Source organism: Centroberyx gerrardi, chromosome 11 (genome assembly GCF_048128805.1).
Source record: "Centroberyx gerrardi isolate f3 chromosome 11, fCenGer3.hap1.cur.20231027, whole genome shotgun sequence".
Taxonomy (NCBI): domain Eukaryota; kingdom Metazoa; phylum Chordata; class Actinopteri; order Beryciformes; family Berycidae; genus Centroberyx; species Centroberyx gerrardi.
In genome coordinates, this window is record NC_136007.1 from 4,951,097 (window position 1) to 4,976,716 (window position 25,620).

Consider the following 25,620-nt stretch of genomic DNA (forward strand, 5'->3'; position numbering starts at 1 on the left):
CAAAATACAGATTCAGTGACCGCAGCTTCACCATAGAAACATGTGGTGAGAGGTAGAGACAGAGCAGCTCTTGTTCACAGTAATGAGGAACTAACCAGAGAGCAACTCGGTCGACGAGTCACGCCGTCGACCGCAACGACAGATGTGACTTTGTTTTTGAGTTGTTTGTTTGTTGTAGTCTTCCAGATAAAAGTGATAGAAAATTGGGGAGATTTGAATGAAATCTGGTTGGTTGTTGACGGCCAATGACCATGAAAAGACTTTTCTCGGCGGATAAGCTTGTCCACACAGCAGTCGGGTTTCCCCGTTCGTTCCGGACTTCCGGTGATTTGTCGATCGCGTTGCTCGCAATCTGAACGCGCGCTAAGTCGCCGAATGTGAACATCTTAAGCCGAGTTCCGACTGACCCCTCCCTCCTGTGGGGTTTGCAGGGACACGTCGGTGGCGGCGGCGATAAGCCACTCCCCCAGCAGCAGCTACGACACGTCGGTGGAGGCTCGGATCCAGAAGGAGGAAGAGGAGATCCTCATGGCCAACCGGCGCTGTCTGGACATGGAGAGCAGGTAACACGGCCTCTGTTGATGCAGACACCACGCACCTTTTGCACAAGCTGTATGGATGTGGTAAATTCACATATGTTTTCTTCATATTTTCATGCCAGACCGCATGGACCGCATGGAGGCTCTCACCGATACTTTTCTGTTACTGGTTCAATTCGTTTTACACGAAGTTTGCCGGCTGGGTGGTGTTTGGACACCAATGTGGGCCAATCACAGAGAACTCCACCCAGCCGGGAAGCCGGGTTACATTAAACAAACGCACAATCAATAGCTACGAAGGTATATCATGCAAACTGTATAGCCGAATGTCAGCCTTTCATTGATCAATAATAATAATGCTCCTCCCCCTTTTCTTTTACTTGGGAAAGTCATCTCATGAAGTTTCCTGGGCAAGTTCTTTTTTTAATAGTCTGTAGTTTTTTATAGTTTTACGGTTGGGCGATTGGATCTTCAGTGCGTCTTGGATGATTTTACACCCGGATCTTGTTGTTTTGTGGTTTAGCTCTATCCACGGCACACTCTATCCATTCTATCTATCCATGACTGACCCTCTATTCATTCTCCTCTTCTCCCCAATCCAGGATAAAGAACCTGCATGCCCAGATCATAGAGAAGGACGCCATGATCAAGGTGCTGCACCAGCGCTCCAGGAAGGAGCCCAACAAGTCGGACGCCCCGTCCGCCATGCGGCCCTCCAAGTCCCTGATGTCCATCGCCAACACCGGCTCCGGCGGGTCGGGCCTGCTGTCCCACAGCCTGGGACTCAGCAGCTCCCCCATCACCGAGGAGCGCAAGGACACCAGCTGGAAAGGCAGTCTGGGTAAGAACCAGGGGCGGAGGGACACCGATTACAGATGCTGTAGGTAGTTAGATGGTGTTTTGAGTAACGATACTTTGAGCAGTCTGAGCAGTTCGAGAAAGTCCAGAATTTCACTTCTACTCTTCTCTTCATAACTACGTACAATTCCTCAAGTTACTGGAATTGAATCATTAAGAGGAAGGTAGTTTTAAGAAGTCACTTCTTAAAACTACGCTTTTGTTTTTTACCATATCTAGTACATTAAATAACACGAGCTGGAGGGCAGAGGGGTGAAAGTAACTGACTACAGCCAGTATCTTAGTCCATTTTTCTGCTTTTTTAAGTCTTTCACATATACTTGATGGATAATTCTGGTTATTTTCAACCTGGGCCTTATTTTCCTAGTTTTTGCCACCTTGACGATTGATTGTGTTCAAAACTTTGTCACTTACTTCACTGTAGAGCTTGACATGCCTCCAGTTCTCTGCTCACAGGGCCAGAACACGCTCCAACAGTTGAACCCAAAAAGCGTCTAAAAAACAATGAATAAAAGCAGATGCTAGAAGGATCTATAGATTAGTTTTGAGTGAATTTCCTGGACTGTAATGAAAGCACCGCCCTACAGACCCGGCAGCAACAGTTCTCGTGTTCCTCCAGGCGTTCTGCTGGGTCCGGAGTTTCGGACAGACTCTCTCAGGACGGAGTCCATCTCCTCGTCTCCCTCCCCGGTCCTTCCCTCCACCCCGATGACGGCGGGACACTCCAAGACCGGCAGCCGGGACAGCTGCACCCAGACGGACAAGGGCCAGGACAGCAGTAAGCCCAGCACCCCCGCCCTGCAGAGCATGACGCTGCCCGCCCGCCTGTCCAGCCCCAGCCCCGTCTACATCCCGGACCGCCTCGCAGGTGAGGAAAGGCTCTGTGGCTGCGTACTGAACACCGTTATCGTTCCTCAGGGGAGCTTAATCCTGTTCACGTTCAAGTTCACACACAGTTCAGTTTGCATCCTACCACCAAACTCACTACCTAAAGTGCAGAACAAAGCGGTATAAAAATAGCTTTGTTCCAGCAGCCATCACTCAGATGAACAAGTCGTAGCAACATTGCACAGATGATATAGAAGCAACGTTTATTTATTTATTTTATCTTTTAGTTTTAGTGGTTTAGTGATGATTGGAACTTTGAGTACTTTTATTATGTTTGTCTACTGTTTGTGTTGTTTCTAAAATGTGTGTCAAGATGGATGGCTCTCTACTGCAAACGAAATCTACCTACGGGTACAAATAAAGTAACCTGAACCTGAACCTGAACCTGAACCTACCTGAAAAATTCAAGTATCGACTCCCGAATTTGAGAGCGGATTCTGTTAGTCCGAGTAGTGTGAACCAGAACCGGACCGGACAACTGGTTGCTACGTGACGTTAAGCGCAACACAACAGCGTTACGTTACGTAACATTATCATTGTTCATTTGAAAGAGACGGAGGTGAAGTGTTGTGAGACATTTTCTATCCAGTCTGTTTCCTCGACATTGGGGTTGTTCGTACCTGTTCTGCGCTCTTGAGGCAACATCAATGTTGCGTCGCTTAAAAGTATCAAGTCCATGCGGTGGAAAAAGAGAATACGATGCCGCTGTCAGTGGCGGTTTAGTAAGATCTTATGGATAAGTTGACGCGTCTTGCTGCTGTTGTTACTGGTGTAAAATCAACTGAAAACACAGGCGATGGTAGCGGCCATATTGGTCTGAACTTCCAACTTCTCTTACTTCCAAGATACCATCCAAGGTTTCCAAAAGGACACTTCTACAGAGCGGATCATGTATATATATTATTTTTTTTGTTCAAAGTCTTTTTATTGGTATTTAACCCCCCCCCCGTTTCTGCTCCAACAGAGCCCCATCCCTATTGTACCATTTAGTAATCAAACAAAATAGATTTCACAAACAATTACATGTACATTTAAATAAAGTCAATGTGACAAGAATCATAGGTAAGATACAAAACATAAAATACAATTAAAAGATGCAATAAACGATAAAATTAAATAAATAAATAATAATAAATAATGAGTGGTAAGAAAAACATATAATATGGGGTCAGTATTACAAAACTACAATATCAGTGGCGTCCATTTTTTCTATATAGGTCAAAAATGGTTGCCATATAGTATAAAACTTCTGAGCACACCCTCTTGTAGAATAGCGAATTTTCTCCAATGTCAAATGATACATAAGGTCTTTAATCCATAGCTTAAAGGTTGGAGGGAATTTGTCCTTCCATTTAAGCAGTATAAGTCGTCTAGCTAAAAGAGATGCAAAAGCTGTCACTGTCATTTTTTGCCTGGTGACTAAGATGGATCATGTATATTTTAAGTGGATATGTAGTAGTATTTTGGAAGAGAACTTAAAAAACTGGAACGCAACATTTGATTATTCTGTTTTGTCTGTACAGATGTGCCGGTGTTTCACAGCAGCACCCTGGAGAGGCGGGCACCCGTCCAGTCCCACCCGCAGCAGCAGGCCCCTCCCCCGGCCCCGCTCACCCAGCAGGAAGTGGACAACGACATGGTGGAGATCCTCATCTGACCCCGTGACCTCTGGAACTCAACTGTCTGGCTTCTGGAAATCATCGTCCCAAACACACACACACACACACACACACACACACATGCATGTAAAACATATACACACACACTGCAGGATTGGAGGATGGAAAATAGATGCAGAATATAGAGACATATTCATACTCTATTTCTACATGCGCACACATCCAAACACTTAAATCTCAACTGAGCGAGAAGAACAGCAGATTAACAGACTCTCTCACACACACACACACACACACACACAGGCTTAAACACATACTTTCAATCTAGGTGAAGGATTTCTCTCTTTTTTCCCCTGAAGTGAACTCTTGGTGTTTGACTCGGGCTTTGTTAAAATGCACTACTTTTTTTCGAGCTGTATTTTAATAAGAAATACCCTGACTGTGTGACCCGGGAGGTTTAGTGTCATTGTTACAGTGTGTACAGACTAACGGCAACCACATCGCTGCCGGCCGAGATCGAGCAACCGATCGCCAGCTGCAGCACCGACGGCATTTCAGCAGTAGGCGGGACATTTGGGAACCTTGGCGCGTGATTGGCTGCTGACAGCCGATATTACGCGAATGTTATGCTGCTCCCTAACTTTTTCCTTGCCAACAAGCAGCCAACCGGCGGCGAGTGTTGTAAAGAATCTGCAGACTTGCCTTGAGAGTTCAGCTCTCATAGAAAATCAATGGACTTTCGGCAACTAGTTGCTTGTGGCGTGGACGCGATTTAGGATCAATAAATCCTCTTGTACAGTGTTGCTGGAGGCGGTTCAGTTCACCAGCCCCCCTCGGACCAAATGTATTGGCTACCTTTTTGTTGCATTTATTGCACTACTTATTTTTTTAAGAGTGTGTTTCTTTTTCTTTAAGACATCTGACGTAGGTATTGTATTTATGTGTAATAAGTAGGTTATTGTGTGTTTTTTTTGTTTTTTTTACCATAGTTAGACATGGCACTTGGGTAATCGGAAGTGATATTGTAAACTGCAAAACATTCTTAACCTTGTAAATACTGTATTTACATAGTGTATGTACTGTATGGCACGTGTAACGTATAACTACATGTAGTGGAGGGCTGGGGGGGCCGAGCCATTCAGCTGCGTTGCACTGCCAGAGCCACTGATTTAAAGAGTTGGGACGTTGCCTTGGCCGGTGCCGAGTAACCGGTAGAATTAAAATGCCGTTAACAAACAAACACACCGCACACTGAAACACATTCTCTTTTTTATCAATCAATTCTTCATGTAGCGACGAGACGATCACGATCTCACAGCCATACGTTCTGCCTTCTTCAGCAGATGTGACTGAAAAGAGCAATATATAGTCTATCAGCCTAATTACTCATACCTGCAGACTATAATTAACCATAATAGGACAAAGAATTTTAGCAAACAGCGTCCTCTTACATCATCTGAAGTCATCATAGGACATCAAGAACATTTACATCAAGAAAAAGGCATGATTTACCTCAGACAATCATCACATCATATAACAAAACACATAATCAGTCCATGAATCCAACTCTTAGATAGCAAGACGTCTCTTCATTTGGAGGCAGAGGTTTTAGTTTATGACATGAAGGATTGATTGGTTAAAAGACAGTGTGGTCTGTTTATGCAGGTGAAAAAAAAGAGAGGAAAATATAAGGAAGTATTACTGAAGAGAGCACATTGTGAACATCCAGCATCTCACCGTGTCCGTGTTTCGAAGGTCAACTACATGCAACTTTCTGTTCTGGCAGCAACAGCTCAACCAAACTCTCTCTATCTATGGCTCAGGCGCTGCCATGCACGGACCATAATGCACTGCTCTGGTGTTGGGCTTTTTGAGAGTCAGACATTTCCACTGTGGTCCAGATAGCTGCCTGTGTGACCCCACTGGCTGGGGTCGGTCTCATAAAGCGGTGGTTCTCAAAGTGGGGTCGGGGAGGGGGTCACTAACAAAGAAATGAAGAATAGTTTAATTTCACCGTACTTTCTTTCACCGCTCGGCACAGGAGCCAAAGGCTTCCCGTGTCCGTTTGAGGGTCCGGGGCCAAATGTTTAGTTGCTTGCAGGTCCTCGGCAAAACGTCAATGTATAGATGGGTCAATGGGCCAAAAGTCAGTCTGTCGGGGTCATTTGGGGGTCCTCGACATGAACGTGTGTAAGAACCCACGGTCCAAGATCTGCAGGATCAGTACATTAGCACATAGCAGACATGCAGCAGCAGGTCCGGCTGTTCACCGATGTGCCTTCGCTGCGGTTGAGGTTTTCCGCTTCTTGTTAAAGTGAACTTCATTCAGAAAAGCTCTTCCAACTTTGTTTGTCCAGTATTTCCAAATCATTCTTAGCATTTCTTTCAACATGCTTGAAGTAGCAGATGGGTGGGATTTACCGAGTCAGGACAGAGAACGGATAACGTCAAATAAGGTTCGACAATCAGAGAGAAGAATGCCAAGTTGACTTTCCAGGACTTTCTTGTGAATGTCTACATTTTGTGGCGCTCATGTTTACCATTCCTCCCATCCATCTGCTACCTCGGTGGATGAGAACAAACCGTAAAAAGTATTTGCAAATTTGACTGATTTGAGGTCTGATTTGAATTGACACCCTGCCTCAAAGGGCATCAGTTTGGGTTTGAACTTGAACTTTATGCAACAATCAGCTTGTCTGGTCTTCAAATGCCTTATCAAGTGGAACTTTCTTCAGTTGTTTTTTATATTATCAGGTTAGGGCGATGCTGCATTACATTACACTATGCACAGAGGAGAGTTACGGATTGACTGTGAATGTCTTTCTTTAGTTAGGCAGTTAGCCTCCTAGCCAGTTGTATCTCTTGCTTCTGACCAAAGGTAACAGAACGGCTTAGTATTTGTTCTTGCAGACAAAATCCTTGTGTACACTTAAAGAAATCTCCATCTTAACAAGCCATTTCATCTCATATTCAGTCTTAAAATCTTAAAACAGGTGAAATAATCTGCGAGTGGGGTGAGGTCGTTTCACTTGTTTCAAGAGTTTTGTTGAAACAAGTGACAATATCTTCTCTTCACTCATTTCAAGACATGTCGCTCCATTCAAGAACATTCGTTGTGGTTGAAACATGAAATGTTAAGATGGGCATTTTTAGTGTAACCTATTACACATGTATTGTCCCGGTCAGTGGTTGTATGGGGCTGACGGGTGACGATGGCTCAAGCAGTTGCAAGCAGGAGTGGGAAAAAGCCAGAAAGTCAAAAATGTCTCAATCATCAAAAATCTGAAGATTACAAAATGTTTTTTTTAATTTATTTAAGGTTTCAGTTAAGCATTATGTTTAGGTCAATATTACAATTTAGGTTAGGTTATTCTGTAAAAATAATGTTGAGTGTTGGTTCTGCAGCTCGGCCAGAACGGGACGACTCCAACATGTCCGGATTAGCATTCGATTTCTTCTGGACCCTTATGGTCTTTTGTGCTTTGCGTCACATCCTACCCGGGTTCCCACAATTCCTTGCAGCGCTCCTGCTCGAGCACATCCACACAGTCGTCCCATCTTTGCAGTTTTGAAGATGTCCAGTGAAAGCCAAAAAAATGTGGGACCAAAGAAGCTCAGGCTGGTCGGCCAACCCGACGCAGGTTCAGAGTCACCGAGTGTTTCACTAAAGGTCAGCGACTGTTTCATCAAGACAGCAGAATTAGGAATGCACTGATACGTTTTATAACTGCAGATACCGATCCGACTTCTCTGATCAGGTTTCGTTACTCTTAACGAGATGTAGACCACTACTTGAGGGTCAATGGACAAAAATGATTGCAAATATAATCAATGTTTCTCCATTGCAGAGATCTAAAATCCTTCTGTGTGTGAAATCAAGTCACTTTGCTTTGATTCCTGGCACATAACACGTGGCTGTTGGTGTTTGATTTTGGTATTGTGGAAATCCGGCGATACCAAGGCCTTGTATCAGCCCGGTACGGACCTGGTATCTGATGCCAGTGTCGGTGGATCCCTAAACAGAACTTCCCCTGGTCAGGCTGTTACTAGTTAGATGTATTTTTCATTGGTGTGTTAAAGCGATTTTGTAACTGAATACCGAAAGCACAATGCCAGTGTTAAGTAATAATATGTAAACACATTTTTGTATTCACCAGCACATTGAGAAGTGTCCTTTACCTTTGGTACTGTAAGATTTCTAACAGAATGAGTTGTCATCTGTCCGGTGGGCTCAGCTGTAAATTAAGACAAGGGACCTGTGGGGAACGGTCAGGCTTCAGGTGGGATCATCGCATTTTCTGGCTACAACTTTCAAAAAGTCATCTTTTCAGAAATAAACAAAAAAAAAACTGTTTTGTTCTCAGATTGACCACCTTGCATTTTCGTAATTTTTTGAATACGTTTTGAAAGGGTTTCATGGGCCGAGTATTATACAAGTCTTCCCTTCAAGGAAAAACCAAATTGCAGTTACAAGGTTTTTTCTGCAGTAGCAGGATTTATATTTCACGTATGTAGATGACACTCTTCTCCAACTCATTTTACTGTAGTTTCTCATATTTTAACTGTTGGGACTCTGCTTAAATAATGCCAAAAACATTTCAAAATGAAAATAACTTGCTTTTCAATTGGTTGTGGAGTATAAAATGCTAACTATCAGTCATTTCAATGTCCCTTGACTCAAAGGCTAAATGTTTCTGTTATCAGTTTTCTTCTCTATTTGACACTCCTCCATTTTAGTTTTTAACCCAGAGGGTATAATCATTACTTGACCAATACTGCAGTGCGTTGCAGTAAGTTTCTGTCATTTGCAGCCTTTTAGCCCTCAGTCAAACTAACCTGCACACTCGCAGCAGCAGGACGGCAAAATGACTGCAGATGGTGAGTTTTAGTGAAAGCAAAGGATTTTGTGCTTTACCGAAGAGCAAAGTACAAACTTTTATCTCGAGAGGTCAGGTGAACCTCGACTAATCAAACGGTATAAAGGCAGTTGGTGAATGCAGGATAAATCTCCATCTCTCTCTCTAAGTACTTCATGTCAGCAGCACCACACCCAGGTTTGTGTTCGTCTCCCTTCACCTCTCCATGATCCCACCTGAGCGCCCGCCCGGCCCGGCGCCCCTCGGTCCCGCTTCCCGCTTCAGCCCGGACCGTGATGCCACCTTTACCAAAGTATCTGATCAGTTCAGTTAGTCGCCAACTCACAGGGGAGAGGAAGACGTTTGCTCTCCTTCACTCTTGTGACCATAATACTGATAGTATTCTCTATGAATACATTGAGAATTTGAATCTTATTTGTCTTCACCAGACGCTTGTGACAATTATGATGAGAAAAAAATGTGTTTGTATTGGTAATGTGTGCTGTTAGCTTGAGGCTAGCATTACCTGTTGGTTCTAACAAGTAATGCTAATGGTAAACTGTTTCGGCCGTAGCTGGAAACTTTTTTTTTTTCCATAATGTGACAAGTGCCTAGCAAAGAAGACAATTCGAATTCTGATATTCCTTTGAAGAGGATTATTCCTTATTCAACTTTATATTTACATGTGTGGTTAATCTGGAGCAGTTTGTAAAGTTTACCTGTAAACGAATGGTAAACACGTCCATCCCGCTGTTAAAATGACTTCTTCTTCTGTTCATATACATGCTGCTTGACTTTATCATTGCTGTACAATCACAATTCATGTTAAAGCGTTTTTAAATCAGATTCCTGATCAACCTTCTGTTTTGTTTTTTTACAACATTCATCTCATACAGTTTCTTGTATTATGGTATAAGTCATTTAGTTGTTTTTTTTGATATACTATTTCTGACAAATTCCCAAATAACCAGTCTCCAAATGTTTGTTTCAGAAAGTGAGTTGACTTTTAGTATTAATTTAATTCTTTTGTTAAATAAAAGAACTATGAGACTTTCAAGATTGTTGTTTTGTTTCTTGTTAGGTCTAGAACCAGGAAGCTGACAGTTTTTTTTTTGTTTTTTTTTTAAAGAGATGTTAACATGCGTTAATTACCATATTACGCATAGTATAATGAGGAATTTGTTTATCAGCTTGTATTTCTTCCCTCAGATACACATTTCATTCAGTTACATTTTGGTAAAAGCTTGTCAGGGCAGTGGTCCAACAGCGCACCACGGCTCCAGTATCCACCAGATGTTAAACTGGTTACTGCCATAAAAGTCTTCTAGCCTGGGAGAGCTGCACGGTTTCACAAAGTCCTGTTTCCAGTAAAATCTGTTTGTTTTTGGTGTTACGGCTCAGAAAGTCCACCGCCAGGAACAAAGCAAACCGCATACATTGAATTTAAATATAAAATCTACTTTTATTAAATAAACATACAGCAAAAAAAAAAAAAACTTCAAGAAATATAAAAACAGAACAACCCCATGCTACAGAGTAAGTGCTCAGTCAGTGACGGCCATGATTAGCGATATTTAAATTCAGAGGAACAAGCGAGCCGCAGCATCGACCTCAAGCTTCAAATCTCCCACAGCATTTTGGCCAAAAACACACAAACAAGAGCTTCATATCCCAGATATTCAAAATGTCTCACCACTACACTGCAGAGGGATGAAAACCATGCATCTCCAAATATTATGTTTCTCACCAGCATTTATGTATTTTTGAATTTGTACAACTAAACTCGGTACAGTCCATACAGTGACCTTTGAATTTATGTAGCGACAGATAAAACACCAAATTTAAGTTATATATTCCATATTGTCAGTATTTTCTGAGTATATTTCTGACTGGCAGTGTTGCTCAAAGTTAAAACACAGACCTATTTTGCTCCACTTTGTATAGTAAACAGACAAAAATGCCATTCTCACATCTTAAAATACAATTCAAAAGTCATGATTAGCTCCATATGAAAAGCCCTTGCATCGTATATAAATGCATCTATTGTCCTTTAGTTAATGGAGTGATATTTGTAATTAAAACTAGTGGAGTGTCTGTGGTGTGTGTGTGTGCATTAAGTTGGCATCATGCTTCAATACTACCGAAATATCTTGAAACCAAACCCTCCATGATACCAACAGACTCTGCATTATAAAGACAGCTTATGTGTTGGTAGCGTTACATTTATGGAAGAAGATGCAGATCCTGTTATCAGCATATTAATGAGAAGTCACACTCGTAACAAGTGTGTGCTATTCCCCCGCTTCTGCAACCGTCCAGTGTTTATCAAGTCATTTTCTATATCCTTTAGTGTGGCATGAGGATACGCCTGGCTATCCTAATTTTCAGGATATAGTGTGAAAGTGTAGTGTCGTGACAATCCTAGTGTGTGTGTGTGTGTGTGTGTGTGTGTGTGTGTGTGTGTGTGTTATCTGCGGATCCACAGCCAGGCGTTGAGCAGGCAGGCGGAGAGCAGCAGCGAGAAGAGGACGACCTCGGTGTTCCTCCGCTCGGCGTTTTGTCTCTCTAGTCCCGCCAGCCGACGACTCATCTTCATCACCTGGACAGACAGAGAGAGAGAGAGAGACAGACAGACAGACAGACAGAGAGTGAGAGAGAGACAGAGAGTGAGATAGAGAGGCAGACAGACAGAGAGACAGACAGAGGGACAGACAGAGAGTGAGATAGAGAGGCAGACAGACAGACAGAGGGACAGACAGACAGAGAGTGAGAGAGAGACAGAGAGTGAGATAGAGAGACAGACAGACAGGCAAACAGGCAGAGAGACAGACAGACAGAGAGTGAGATAGAGAGACAGACAGACAGACAGACAGGCAAACAGGCAGAGAGACAGACAGACAGAGAGTGAGAGAGAGACAGAGAGTGAGATAGAGAGACAGACAGACAGGCAAACAGGCAGAGAGACAGACAGACAGAGAGTGAGATAGAGAGACAGACAGACAGACAGACAGACAGGCAAACAGGCAGAGAGACAGACAGACAGAGAGTGAGAGAGAGACAGAGAGTGAGATAGAGAGACAGACAGACAGACAGACAGGCAAACAGGCAGAGAGACAGGCAGACAGTGAGAGAGAGACAGACAGACAGGCAGACAGACACAGGGTGAGAGAGAGAGACAGACAGACAGACAGAGAGTGAGAGAGAGAGAGATAGAGAGTGAGAGAGAGACAGACAAACAGGCAGACAGAGGGACAGAGTGAGAGAGAGTCAGACAGACAGACAGACGGAGTGAGAGAGAGACAGACAGACAGAGAGTGAGAGAGACAGAGAGTGAGAGAGAGACAGATAGACAGAGAGTGAGAGAGAGACAGACAGACAGACAGACAGAGAGTGAGACAGACAGAGAGACAGACAGAGGGACAGACAGACAGACAGAGAATGAGAGAGAGAGAGATAGAGTGAGAGAGACAGACAAACAGGCAGACAGAGTGAGAGAGTCAGAGACAGATAGACAGACAGAGAGTGAGAGAGACAGACAGACAGAGAGTGAGAGAGAGACAGACAGACAGAGAGTGACAGAGTGAGAGAGAGTCAGAGACAGACAGAGAGTGAGAGAGAGACAGTGAACAAACATGAAAAATGAGTCAGGGAGACAGACAGAGAGACAGACAGGTTCCTCTCAGTACATTTCTGTCTCTGTCGTCTCCTTGCCTACCTGTCTCCTCAGGACGATGAACTCCACCACAGCTCCTCCTCCTCCTCCTTCTTCTTCTACGCTCCAGCTCTCCATGGCACTGAACACCACAGACAGGAAGAGAGAGAGCGACAGAGAGAGAGAGACAGAGGGAGAGAAGGAAACGGTGAGAGAGACTGGCTGATATGGCTTCTATACAGTGAAAAGCATTAATCCTGTACTTCATTTCAATATTTTTCTAATCAAGTCCTGCATCCGCTTCTAGGGGCAGAAAATGGTCGTTGCTCTGCTCTCTATGGGCTGAAACGTCTGGCCACGCCTCCATCAGTGATGTCACTGCAGGTATTTCACCTTTGGCAGCGACAACTGCTTTAGAGCTGGCTAATCCGTTGCCACAGACACACGCCTCTGTTCGCTCTCGCTGCCCATCACACTTTTTCACATCTTTCATAGTGGTGTACTAGGCAGAGATTGGCTCAAAACACTGTGTTATTCACTCTTTAATGGAGTCAAACAGATGAAAACAGCACCAAACAATCCACCACGTCATGAACCGGATCCCAGTCCACCTAACCTGGTTGATAAAACTGGTGCCAGGAGCCAAAAATGGAGCTTTTTCACTTACAGAGCCGACAAAGATGAACACCCAAACAACATCAAAACCCCTGTGCAAGAGTTACTACAAAGCTGTTGAAGTCAAGTGTGGTAACACATGGCTTGATGGTTTTTCTTGGTTGCCATGGTATCATAGTAGTATTCAATTTTAACAGTTCAAACTGTCTTGGTATCCAGGTCAAACGTCTGGTATCGTGACAGCAGGTTACTGCCCAGGTGGATGAGGAACTCATTAGTCCCAGTGGGCAGAAATCTATTAAATCTGCACATGAAAGAAGCACTTTAACATTTGCACCTGAAACGTCTCTGTTCATTTATGATCTTGTTTGGCATTGTGGATGTTTTTATGTTTTTTTTATGTATCGTGACCTTGTGTTGTGGCTTTAGTGTTTCATTGTATTGTTTTTATTGTGGTTTTACTGTGGTTTTGTTATTTGGTGTATGTTTTTATACCCCTGTCTGCACACAAAACTTCTCTTAGGGCACAATAAAAGTTGAATTGAATTGAGGTATGAGGATAGCTTTGAACTCACACACTCACACTCACACACACACACACACACTCTTTCCAGTCACCTTTTCCTGCCTTGTTCCATGTATGCAGGAGCGGAGGCTTCGGCCGCAGCAGGCGCCGGCGGCGGCTTCTCTTGGTAGCCAAATCTTTATTCCCATAAGACAGAGAGAAAAGACCTTGGCCTTGGATAACGTGACATGAAATCCCCGGTTGAGGGAGTGCAAGGATTTTAACGGCCAGCGGAGGGCGATGTTAGCCAAAAGCAAAGCAGGGAGAACGAGGCAGATGACAAGAGCAAGAAGTGGAAGCCGCAGGCTGCGAGTGAAGATGCACCGACAACAATACTGGCAGCAGAAATCGGGACAAACTCCAGGTTCAAACAGGACATTGTATCACAGCACTCACCACATACTAACATCTGATGTCAGAAGTCAAAGTAAAGCGGCTGAAATGTGTCTTTTTCCACACACAGGAGAGTTAGTTCATTAACTGGAGAAAAGTGGATTAAATGGCGATCACTTTGGGTCCAATGGGCCAAGACTTGTCACCAAAATCTACAAGTGTCGTTCAGTAAAAGTAATACACTACATCAGTACTCGATACTGGCCAACAGAAGGATTAGTACTCTAAATCTACATTAAAGGTGAAAGCTCAGTCTGCGTCCCTACAAGCCCCCGTGGAGACGAGGCTGCGAGTGTCCAGAAGAGGGCGATGTTAGCCAAAGCAAAGCATGGGTGATGAAACCAGCAGGGCAAGCATCAGTCAAAACAGCCGGAGGCTGAGAGTAACGTTGACAGATTTTAGTAGAAGCCATGACTGAGTGCTGAAAGATCATCAAGTTCAAAATGAACAGAAGACTTGATGAATGGATTAGTGAACGCCACAAGTTGTTAAAAAGGAGCCGAGGAAGACGATGCACAGAAAACCAAAACCAAACCAAACCAAAAACACATGAGGTACAGGACAGGAGGAGGAAAGCAGTGTTCACCAAGAACAAGATGTTTAAATACATCTAATTGCTGACATAAGATTAGAAAGAGGACAGCTTGAACCGCTTGACCGCCATGAAAACCAGAATATAAACTACCAAAATCAGACGCAGCTGGGTCGAATTTGTAGCCTTTGGATTTTCACTTCCCATTCATTTGAATGAGGCCACAAAAATAGCCTGAAAACTCACATTTAACACGTTGGTGAACAGATTCAACAACAGATCCTGCTTTTAAGACAATATGGTACACCCCGACTGGCAAGAAGAAAAATAGTCTGTTCTAAAATGTTGGACCAACAGTCAGTTGAAAATCACAGCAGCAGGATCTGCTGTTGAATCTGTTCACCAACGTGTTCAATGTAAGCTTTCATTCAAATGAATGGGAAGTAAAAACCTGAACGCTACAAACTCGTCCAGCTGCATCTGATCTTGGTGAGTAGATTATATTCTGGTTTTCATGGTGGTCGAGTGCCACATAACCCCCATGTTAAAACTAAGTGGAATGTTGCTTTAAAACCATATTCCAATGTATTTTGACGATGCGTAGGGTCATTTCATGCTTTTTAAAAACCACCCAGACCTGTATTTCTGGCTGACGGTCTGCAGGAGGCGCTGTGAGGCCTGCAGGCCCAGCTGCCTGGCCGCCTGCAGCATGGAGTGTGGGGACAGGAGGCTGGGGGGGATGGCAGGGAGACCCAGCGGCAGGACCACCGGCTGGGCCTGGGCCCCCGGCTGGGCCTGGGCCTGGGGAGAAGCAGTGGAGCGCTGGCGGACAGGACGGCTTGAACCTCGACTAGAACCGGCAAAGGAGGAGGAAGAGGAGAAGTGGAGGGGGAAAGGACGGAGAAGATGAAGAAGAAGAAGAGGAGAAGGAAGGGAGAAGATTTAAGATGGGTAGAGCAAGAATCAGGGAGGGAGTGGGGAGGAAAGAGGGTTGAGGATGGAGGAGAAGAGGTGGAAGGGAAGAAGGAGAGAAATGTAAGAAGGGGAGGGAAGGAGGGAGCAAGGATGAGAGAAGAGTGGAAAGGGTTAGAAGGGAGTAGAAGGAAGAGGAGGGGGGGAAGGGAGGTAGAGGGAGAAGAAAAAGGGGAAGAAACAAAGTAAGAAAAGGAAGGTAGAGCAAAAGAGGGAGGGGTGGAAGAGAGGAGATGAAGAGGAGGCAGCGAGGAAGAGAGAGAGAGAGAAGAGGAGGAGGAGCAGGTTGAGGAATTCACCATAAGGAGAGACAGATGACACAGAAAGATCATTACTATGTGGGAGGTAGAGTCTAATGGCAGACAGGGATAACAACTGTTATTGGGTTTTTTGCCCTTTGGCCATAGTTGCTGGTGGATTCCAAAATTCACCAGATGCTTTCACTGCTTTACCAGCCCTTCAATGCTGATCTGAAGAATTAGGGCTGCAACTAACGATTATTTTCATTAGCGATTCATCTATCAATTATTTCGTCTATAAAATGTCACAAATAATGACAAATGCCCATCGCAGGTTACCAGAGCCCAAAATGATGTGTTAAGATTGCTTACTCAGTCTGACCAGCAGAGTATTCATTTTATAATGATGTGACAGAGAAAAGCAGCAAATCTTAGCATTTGTGAAGCAGTAACCACAAAATGTTTGTTATTTTTACTTAATAAATGACTAAAATGATTCATTGATTATCAAAATTAGAATCAATTATTATCAATTGATGAATTGACTAATCATTTCAGCACTAGCTCCAATACTGGTTAAGGTTGGGGAACAAGGCAGGGAAGCTGCTCTCCAGTCGACACTCGGGGGTCAAATTCAGCCCCCAGCTGGAAGCTAATGGCGGCGTCTCAGCGACAGATTCCATATATAGCTTCAACACGACTCACATGACCCGGCCGGCTTCACGCGGGGAGCAAATATAACACTGACCTACATGTGGAGGGGAATCTGGAGCGGCGCTCTGCCTCTCCCTGCAGGAAACACACATAACTGCAGGAGGAGACAGAAGGCGTCCGGCGCCCCGGGCCGCTCACTCCTAGTTCTTTTAGAGCAGCTTCCAACCCTGGAGTGGTTTCCCCCTTGGTTCAGTTCATTTGGACATGTGAGGAAATGGCAGTCGCATTCGGGGGCAGACCAAAGAAATAAAAATCTGACTAAATCCTTTTTGAGAGGGTGTAGGGGGGTTTACGTATGTTTCTGCATCATGGGTTAAACACAAGACTTTAATATCACAGAAATTATGTTTAATAGGAAAACAGAAAATGTTACGGTTGTTTAGCAGAATCCTCCATGTCTATGAACTGAATTGCAAAACAGAGAAATTAAGTCAGAAAGTATCAATTATTTATTAAGAATCTCATTCCATAAACTGTGGGATAATCCTCTTTGTTATGAATGTTGACTACAACAAGCACAAATTCCCACTGAGAGCTGGACAACAAATGCAGCTGATGCTCCGTGTTTCTTCACCCTGGAACAAAGTCCTTTTCCCGCATCACATTTCTGACCAGTGAAGGAAACCGCTGCTCTCATGTAGTCTAGTTGAGAAATTCTGGTTCGCTTGAAATTGTGCCGTTTTAACGCAACCAAACCGACAGGTAAATGCAGCAAAGAAGCAACTCATTCCCTGTTTCGTCCCAAGGCAAACAGACTGCAGGTTTGAAAACACCTTGAGAAACCATGTGCAATCGATTCTGGATCGTTGTTTTTGTCACACGTCGCTCTCCCATCCCCCAATCTCCCACTCTCTCCCATCTTTCCCGTTTCTCTGAACTAGACTGTGTGATAAAGCAGAAACGCCTTGAAATGAAAGAAGAAGAAAGCGCGGCGGAGAAAAGACATGAGTCCGTTTAAAAGCTGATTAAGGGCCTCTGCGTTTTGCACGTCTTAACGGGTCTTCTGGCTTCTGAAGGGCTCCAATAGCCTCAATAGATTAAACTTTAATGATCTCTGTGAGGAAATTTGGGGGGGTTTGTAGAGCCTGATGCCTTTTCTTCCCAATTCCTCAATCTGATGCAAAACCCGTTACCACCTCTTCATGTTGGCAATGTTCTGTTACTTACGAGCTGGACAGCTGGTTGTGCAGAGCCAGAGCCTGTTTGGGGTGGGGGGGCGTGCCAGGCGGCGTCCTGCCGAAGCTCTGGTCACTGTAGGATCTCCGTATGGGACTCTGTCACACAGGAGGAGACCAATCAGACGGGGCAACGCACTTCATTAAAGCCGTGACACATTTGTAGAGTTTTGTTACAAAATGGCATGTCCCATGATTGAAAGAAGTGACACCTGCTCTTAGATCATGATTGATAGTACCAAATAAAAAAAATAATAATACATTTTAAAAGATGCTGATGAAATGTGGACAAGAGGAATGACTAGATTCTACTACTTGACTAGAAATATTGAATGATGAACTTCAGGCATTTTGTTTTTCCAAAACAAAAGGAAAATATTTTTAGGTTAAAACTGTTCATTTTGAGGCAACAGAAATGCCTACAGGCTTCACACAGGAATGGGCCTTGAGTACTGGGCCCAGACCTAGATATTACTACATATTACTCAAGATTTATTCTTGACTTGGCACTAAAAGCACAGCAGAGTCAAACCCCCTTTCCCAGATTTCCCTCTTCTATTCGCTCTAATTTGCTCTCACCACAAGAAAGCCTTCTACCTCTCACTGTTTTTTCAATTTTTTTTGCATTTTTTTATTCCAAATACTACATATCTATTTGGAAATTTAAGAAATGTGATGCAATGTTCAGTGACCAATATTTCAACTGATATCATCATCAAAAATGCTACAAGATATTATCACTTCAATCATTTCTGCTTGAGTTTTGCTTTCATTACAGCAATTCATTTTGTGGGGAGGGGGTGTCACATCTCCCCTTGATGGCTCACTTAGTTTGGAAGCTACTTCATTGCAATTGTTACGAAAAATGTATACTGCAATCTGTATGGATCAAATGTTATTGATACCAGCAGCGGCTCCCTGTAGAAGACCTCTCCGTCCCGCTCCCAGCACGGCTCCAGGCCCGGCTGGGGGCAGAGCGTCGCTTTGGACGGGGTGAACAGCGGTCTGGGGCTCATGTCAGGGGTTTCTGTGGAGAAGGTTAAAAAAATTAAAAAAGAGAGCATAATAAAGCTTGACTTGCAGATAAAAACAGGGTATCTGCAGGTTTCAGGAAGCCAATGTTAAGACTTTTTGTAAAGTCTTAATGCTACCTGGAATTGACTTTAATACCAATTTAAAAACCAAACTAGAGAAACAAAGCTGGCAAAAGCAGTCTATTTGTGATTGAATATGGCTAATGAAGGTTCAGAAACTATAAACGTGCAGAAGAAGAAAAAGGACAAGAGGAAGTTAATTGTTAAGGGACATGATGGGTCAAATATGTCAAATAAAGCAGAAATGCCAAAATAAAAAATCTTAAATAAGTTTTCATTTGATTTTCATGAACTGTGGTTTCAACATGCGTTTGGTTATGAGTGCAAAATTCAGGGTTTCAATTTCAAAATTCCACACTTTTTCCAGACTTTCATTTCTCGATTTGATTTGAAGATTTTGGCGCTCAGTATGATTTACATCAGTTGTGGAAAATGTGTCGTCATATGCATATTGGGACACTGCAACAACATTTTTCCATACTTTTGTCCCAACTTAACAACTGGAAATTACCAAATTATTTTTATAGACATTACGCTTTCCAGACAAGTGTAGGAACCTTGAAAAATGTGTGTCCCACTTCTCTGGGCCCACCTGTGTACGTCAGCCTGTCAGGGATGTGCATGCTGTAGGCGGGCGGCGGCTCCTCGGGCCTCCTGCGGGACTCCTCCCCCTCCTCCCCCCACCGCCGCCCCCCCGGCCCGACGCTCAGCCGCTCCGGGACGCGCATGTTCTTGTTGATGGCCTCCATGTAGACCGGGTCCCGGCCCGGGACCTGGGACATGTCCCTCGGGAACGGAGTGTAGGACGCCATCCTGTGAACGAACCTGGACACAGAAATTCTTACTTAAGTACATACTGCAGTGTTTCCTTCAGATTCATTTAGCTGCAGTGGCTACAATGAGAATGTATCATGTGACCTTATTTCTTAAAAAAATATAATGGTAAAAACTGCAGTGTCTGTATAGTTGTCCAAATATCAGGATCTAAACATCCAAATAAGAGCCGGTGAAAAACTGATTAACCCCTGCACTGCTGAAAAATTTTTAAGGAGCTGACAAGTGCAGGAAAAAACACAAAGTATTGATTCTTGCTGCACACCAAGTCTCTAGAAACAGTTCCTTTATTTTACATGAGATGAAAAGTTCAGGAGCGAAGTGGCCGGTGGGGGCGTTTCTCGTAGGGAGTCTGCAGGCTGCAGATCGACCCTTCTCATTTCTCCACCCACAGGAGCAGGAAATAGACCAGAATGCAATGCAGCAACTAGGGATGCACCGATACCGATACTGGTATCGGTATCGGTGCCAATACCAGGCTAAAATGGAATATCGGTATCGGAGGTTTTACCCAAGACTAAAATCTGATACCGAAAGCCATGAGTAACATTTAAGAAATAAAAGCAAACTGTCTTGATTTTATGCATTTATGGCACATAGAAGCCTGTATTTCTCAAACAGTGGGAAAAACAAGGTTTTTATCTCAATAATTTTGTCCATTGACCCCAAACTAAGGAAGTAAGCCTGCACTATAAAAGTAATGGATCGGATCGGTACTCAGTATCGGCCGATACTTAAACTTTCATACTCGTAATCGGTATCGGCATTGAAAAAGTGGCATCGGTGCATCCCTAGCAGCAACAGCTTGCATCTTTGGTGAAATACATCACCTTCTTCAACAGCTTTTTTTTTGTCATTTGAACAATCAGGCACAACACAGCTTTGTTCTCTCTCCTCTCACACTTTTTCTTGGCTGTGATATCATTGCATTGAACATCATGAATTGATGACACATAAGAGTGTAAGAGGATCCAAGGGTGGATTTTTCCCTTTAAGACTAAGACTCGTTCCACTGGGAAAACACTAAGACACAGTTATCTGACAAATGTCCAGGGAAAGGGCTCTAAAACCTTTTCTGCTGTGAATGTAATCGACACCTTTGATCTGTTTACCCTGGAGCCCAGACTCACTGAAACATAGTTCAGCCCTTTAGGACTACTGGGAATATGGGGAGCCACCAGAAGCAGAAACCAGAAACCAGGGATGGGACAATAACTGGTATTACTATATATCACAATATTGTAAAAAACAATAACAGTTATGACAGCGCCACTAATTTTTTTATTACCGTGAGCACCGTGATAACTGCAGCTCTCGTCTCATCACTGATGTTTTATTTTCCCCTCTAATAAATTGTTATATTCAGGTTGCTGACTGAGTTAAAGTGGATGCAGGCCAGTTGAACTTTGAGACTCATTTGACTTTATTTATTTTAGATGTTACTTCGATTTTTATTGTGTTGTTTAAAACTATCCTTACAGTTTCTAAAAGCCAAACCAGCATTTTATTTATTTATTTAGTAGTTTATTGATAGGGTCAGTGCAGTTAACATAATTGCACTTCACAAATGAAATAATAAAATAAATGCACACAGTTTCTAGCTACTGCTAATTTCCAACCCCAGACCCTAGTTGGGCTATTCAATGGACTAGAACTATCTAAAATGTCTTGTTTAGGCTAATAAAAAGTACAGAAATAAAAAAAAATAGCCTAGATTATACATCATCACAATCATACATCATCATTATAATTTTGTTTTTTAAGAAAAAAAGTCAAATGTCTTATGATTGATATGATAAATGAGTTTTTAGGTAACTGAAGCATATTGCAGTACTGTTTTTAAAGTTTTTATCTTTTGAATAATTATCGAGATCATTTTGGTCAAGATAACCGTAGCATGTTCATATGGGCACAGGTCTACCAGAAACCAGGGTTCAATGAAATAAACAGGACTGGCCAACTGGCTCAGAATCAAACCTTAATCCAGGAGATTGTCAGCTAAATGTAGATGTCACACTCCTTAACCTGTTCACTACACCTCCAGCTGACTGATGGGACAAACTCAGAGAGAGAGGGGGGAGCAATATTATCATTATTATTATCATCATGCCATATTATAGCTGGCCTTCATTTTTTGTGTTTGTGCACTATGGATCATATGAATTTCCTAAATGGATAAGTAAAGTTAGAATTTAGCTTGAAACTTGATTTGGCCCGAGCAAACTTTTGAAAAGTCCCCAAAAATAAGATGCAAATTAGGTGCATTTTCATCAGCTGAGTTGAAGAGTAAGTTAGCTTCCTGAATATGAAGGAAAAAAAACTATCCAAGAGAAAAAGTGACAGGGACTTTAAAGAGTCGATTAGCATTGGAAAGATTGTTATTTTCCTTTTGTATCAGCTAATGTTGGCCATATTTCATGCTGTCCAAAGACAAAAACAAAGGAATGTACTTTGCAATATTGTATGCAATGGTTCCCAAAGTGAGGTTTCAGGACCACGGGGGGTAAAGAGATAGTTCAATTTCACTATTATTGTATAAGTTTGCACGTATAGGATGATATTTTATGACAGTTTCACTGTCCTCACTGTTACCTCCCTGCCTACAGTACAGATGATTATACAACTCCACATATCTGACTACAAACATCCTCTGACTGGGTTGCTCAGGACAAAACTGTTACCAAACAGGAGGTGTAACGTCCTTCACATTAAAATGTTTGGGAAATCATAATGACATCTCTCTTTTTGACAAATATTTCAGTCAAACGTTGCTTCATCACTAACGTTATTTACTGGACAAATGCGTTTCCATCAGTGACTATTGAACAAAACGTAACATTAGCCCAATTACCGACCAAAAACTTTAATGTGCGGACATAAAACAACTTTTTGCAATTTGACGGTGTTTGCTCGACATGAACCGTTTCCATTCAGTCTTTTCAATTATATGCATCATCATAATTTGCATAAAAACCCTTGGATGGAAACCTATGTTAGCTAGCTAACGTTAGCTAGCTAGCAACAGGTTACTAACGTTAGGCAAGTTATCAAACTTAAACTCACGACATGACACGGGGCAATGACAGTAACATTAGCTTATCTGAATGTTAGCTAAACGTTAGTTAAATCAGGTAACTCAACACCAGACGACAGAGAGAGATGACAAACCTCAGTTGAGGAGCAGAAAGTCTGGGTCACGGTGTCAAACTGGCTGTCAGCGGCTTCGCTTTGCTAACAAACAGCTAACTTTTAACCTTAGCTTCAACGGTAGCTTGGCTAGCCGGCGTTAGCTGACTAATGCTGCCTTCAAGTACTGACAAAAATATCGTAATTTGGGAATGTCCATGGATATTAACTAAGAGATCATGGCAATTTGTAGAGGTTAATTACAGTATAATGGAACGGATATTATTGTATCAGCATAGAAATATGCGAAGATGACTGTGTACGGGAAAATTGATTTAATTAAATGGACTGGAATAATATTCCCTCTACAATGCAGTCGAGGTCTAACCTACTTAATGGAAATAAGTCTCCTCTGCCACAGGCCACCATTTTGGCAGGAAAATGAAGAATTAAGACAAATATTTAAGATTAAACACATTTTAATATGTTCATAAAGTAATTATCAGTGCTTTACAAACAAGAAAAGGAGAGATAATTGGCACTTAGTACAGTATAGAGTATTGTGAATGATCAATTTGTCAGGTGACTGGACGTCGGGGTGTAATTTGTGAGAATAATGAAAAAATATAAATCATCATTCAAACTCAAACTGTCATTTAAAGTAATAGTAACTATGTTCCCCAAAATGTGCCAGCAATACCAAAATGTTGATACTGTGTCTACATACTGGGGAGGGAATGGTGTGTTCACTGTCCAAAAAGGTGCAGAAGCTTTGCAATTGCGTCACAAATCTCCTCGCAACCACGTCTAACACCATCATGGAGGTCCAGTTTTGTTTTGGCACATTTCAGCACACGCACGCACACACACACACACACACACACACACACACACACAGACATTAATTCAAAGAGGAAGTGCTGGAAACAATGTGAAGAACTGGTGCAGATTGTATGGAAATGCCACTTAGCAAAAGTGAACCACATAAAGCAGCAGATGAGCAGTGAAGCAGATGTCTGTTTGTGAATATGTTTGTTTACAAGCCTCAAGATTTACTCAAAAGTTTTCCCTCTCTTCCACTTTATAAATCAAACATTATGAATCAAATAAAAGTAAAAAGTTCAACAAATCCAATACATTCAATCATAATGTATGGAATCGATTACTTGTTATGCATCAAATACCACCTGAAAGGAACCTTTAACATTTTATGATATTCAGTATTGATAATATATAATACTATGTGTAATCTCAGATATGTGGTGAGAAAAAAAAAAGCAATTTCACAGAATTTCATTGAATTAAATTTAACTTCCTGAAATTTCAATTCAATTCCAATTCTGTTTCCTGTAGGTTTTTTTCTAATTCCAATTCCACTTGAATTGGAATTGATGAGTTAATTCATGAACTGACCCCTGACCCTGGTTGTGTATTAAAGTATTGGTTGAAGGAGTGTGAGAGTCTGGGACAGTCTGTGATTTGACATTCTCCAACATAAGAAACTGTGTAAAAGTCGATATAAAGACGTCACATGAGTGATTTTGTGACTTTTTCAGTGATAATGATGCTGAACTCAAGACACACTGAGACAGACATTCATGCATTAATAAAAATCATAAGACATCAGCTGGAGGTTGTCCTTTATTTATATATGTACATATACAGTATAGGTACATAATATATAAATACTGTATGGTCGCGTGAAAGTGGGTTTCATATGGAGGTGGGAATGTTTTCAGCATGGATAGAGCACACAAATATGCACGCACATGCATAAGCGCAGACACACACACACACAGTGATTCATTTTGCATTATGTAGTATAATGATTATGGATCAGATAACCCTGCTGTAAATGCACAAATAGCCTTTTGTATCGATCTCTCTCCATAAAAACTCTGGAATAAACAACCAAATGAAATAAAACTAATTAAGGAAAGAACATTTTTTAACTCAGAAGTGAAGAACTGGCTGAAATCTAATCAGGCTTGTAGCCAGGCTTTATATTATCATATCATTTTAAGATTGACTGATTATGAGGTAACAAAGAAAACCCAATTAATTAGATTATACATTTCTAAATCTCTTGTTTGCTGTGTCATGTCATATTATCTGTATACATTATGTGATATTGTGCAATTGTGATTATGTATAACGGCACAAGACATTTTAGATAGCTGTAGTCCATTTAAAAGCCCAACTAGGCACTGGGGTTGGAAATTATCAGTAGCTACAAACTCCATGTGCAACATCTTTTATATTTCAATTGTGAAGAGTGATTATGTCAACAGCACTGTTCCTATCAAATAAACTACTAAATAATAAAATAAAATCCTGGCAAATGGCCAAAGCACTGCAGGTAAATCCATAATGAATGATGCTTTAATCATTATTCAGCTCAAGGTTAACCATAAGAAGGGGGATGACATAAAATAAAATAAAATAAAATAAAATAAAGGATGCAAACGACTCTGAATTGCACAAGAGGATTTGGCTTACAGGATATGAAACTGGATATATAGGAAGACACACATTTCCATACAGGCTGTTTTGGCACATTTCAGCCTTCGCACACACACACACACACACACACACACACACACACACACACACACACACACACACAGATGCTTTAAATAGGCTAAGTGCTGAAATAAAACCAACAATCTTTCTCTTTTTCTCTTTCTCTCTCATACAAACTGTACATAATAAACCAACAATAATTAATTCACTGTACATAATGAACCAAACATAACAAATCCTTTCTCTCTCAGTATGTGGCAGGAATTTACCTTACAGGGAACATTTATATCATTTAAACCTTTTGGAACCAAAATATCACCTCAAGGCTGCAGTTTTTTCTGACACTTAAGTTACTTGTAGCTTCTGGAAACAAAACCAAAGTGGCGTACACGTTTTTCTGAGTGGGCTGCAGGCTTTTTTAGTTCG

At 42.2% G+C, this 25,620-nt stretch overlaps 3 protein-coding genes across 3 annotated transcripts in view; 1 reads left to right on the forward strand and 2 right to left on the reverse strand.

The window, feature by feature from the left end:
* The window catches only part of amot (angiomotin), a 31,402-nt gene extending 23,129 nt beyond the window's left edge, over window positions 1-8,273 (forward strand). Inside the window, exons 11-14 of the mRNA XM_071914079.2 lie at window positions 432-563; window positions 1,142-1,380; window positions 2,017-2,265; window positions 3,809-8,273. Of these exons, the coding sequence (XP_071770180.1) occupies window positions 432-563; window positions 1,142-1,380; window positions 2,017-2,265; window positions 3,809-3,942 (754 nt within the window). The 3' untranslated portion in view covers window positions 3,943-8,273. The remainder of the gene's footprint in view (window positions 1-431; window positions 564-1,141; window positions 1,381-2,016; window positions 2,266-3,808) is intronic.
* The window catches only part of rbm41 (RNA binding motif protein 41), a 111,343-nt gene that overhangs the window by 24,536 nt on the left and 61,187 nt on the right, over window positions 1-25,620 (reverse strand). The gene's annotated exons all lie outside the window — the stretch shown is intronic.
* LOC139923342 (uncharacterized) lies at window positions 10,203-22,792 on the reverse strand. The gene is made up of 8 exons (XM_071914085.2): window positions 22,714-22,792; window positions 19,304-19,536; window positions 18,523-18,644; window positions 17,610-17,716; window positions 15,155-15,367; window positions 13,646-13,729; window positions 12,476-12,554; window positions 10,203-11,359 (listed from the first exon to the last, which is right to left on the reverse strand). The coding sequence occupies exons 2-8, from the start codon at window positions 19,521-19,523 to the stop codon at window positions 11,228-11,230; spliced, it is 957 nt and encodes a 318-aa protein (XP_071770186.2). The 5' UTR covers window positions 19,524-19,536; window positions 22,714-22,792; the 3' UTR covers window positions 10,203-11,227.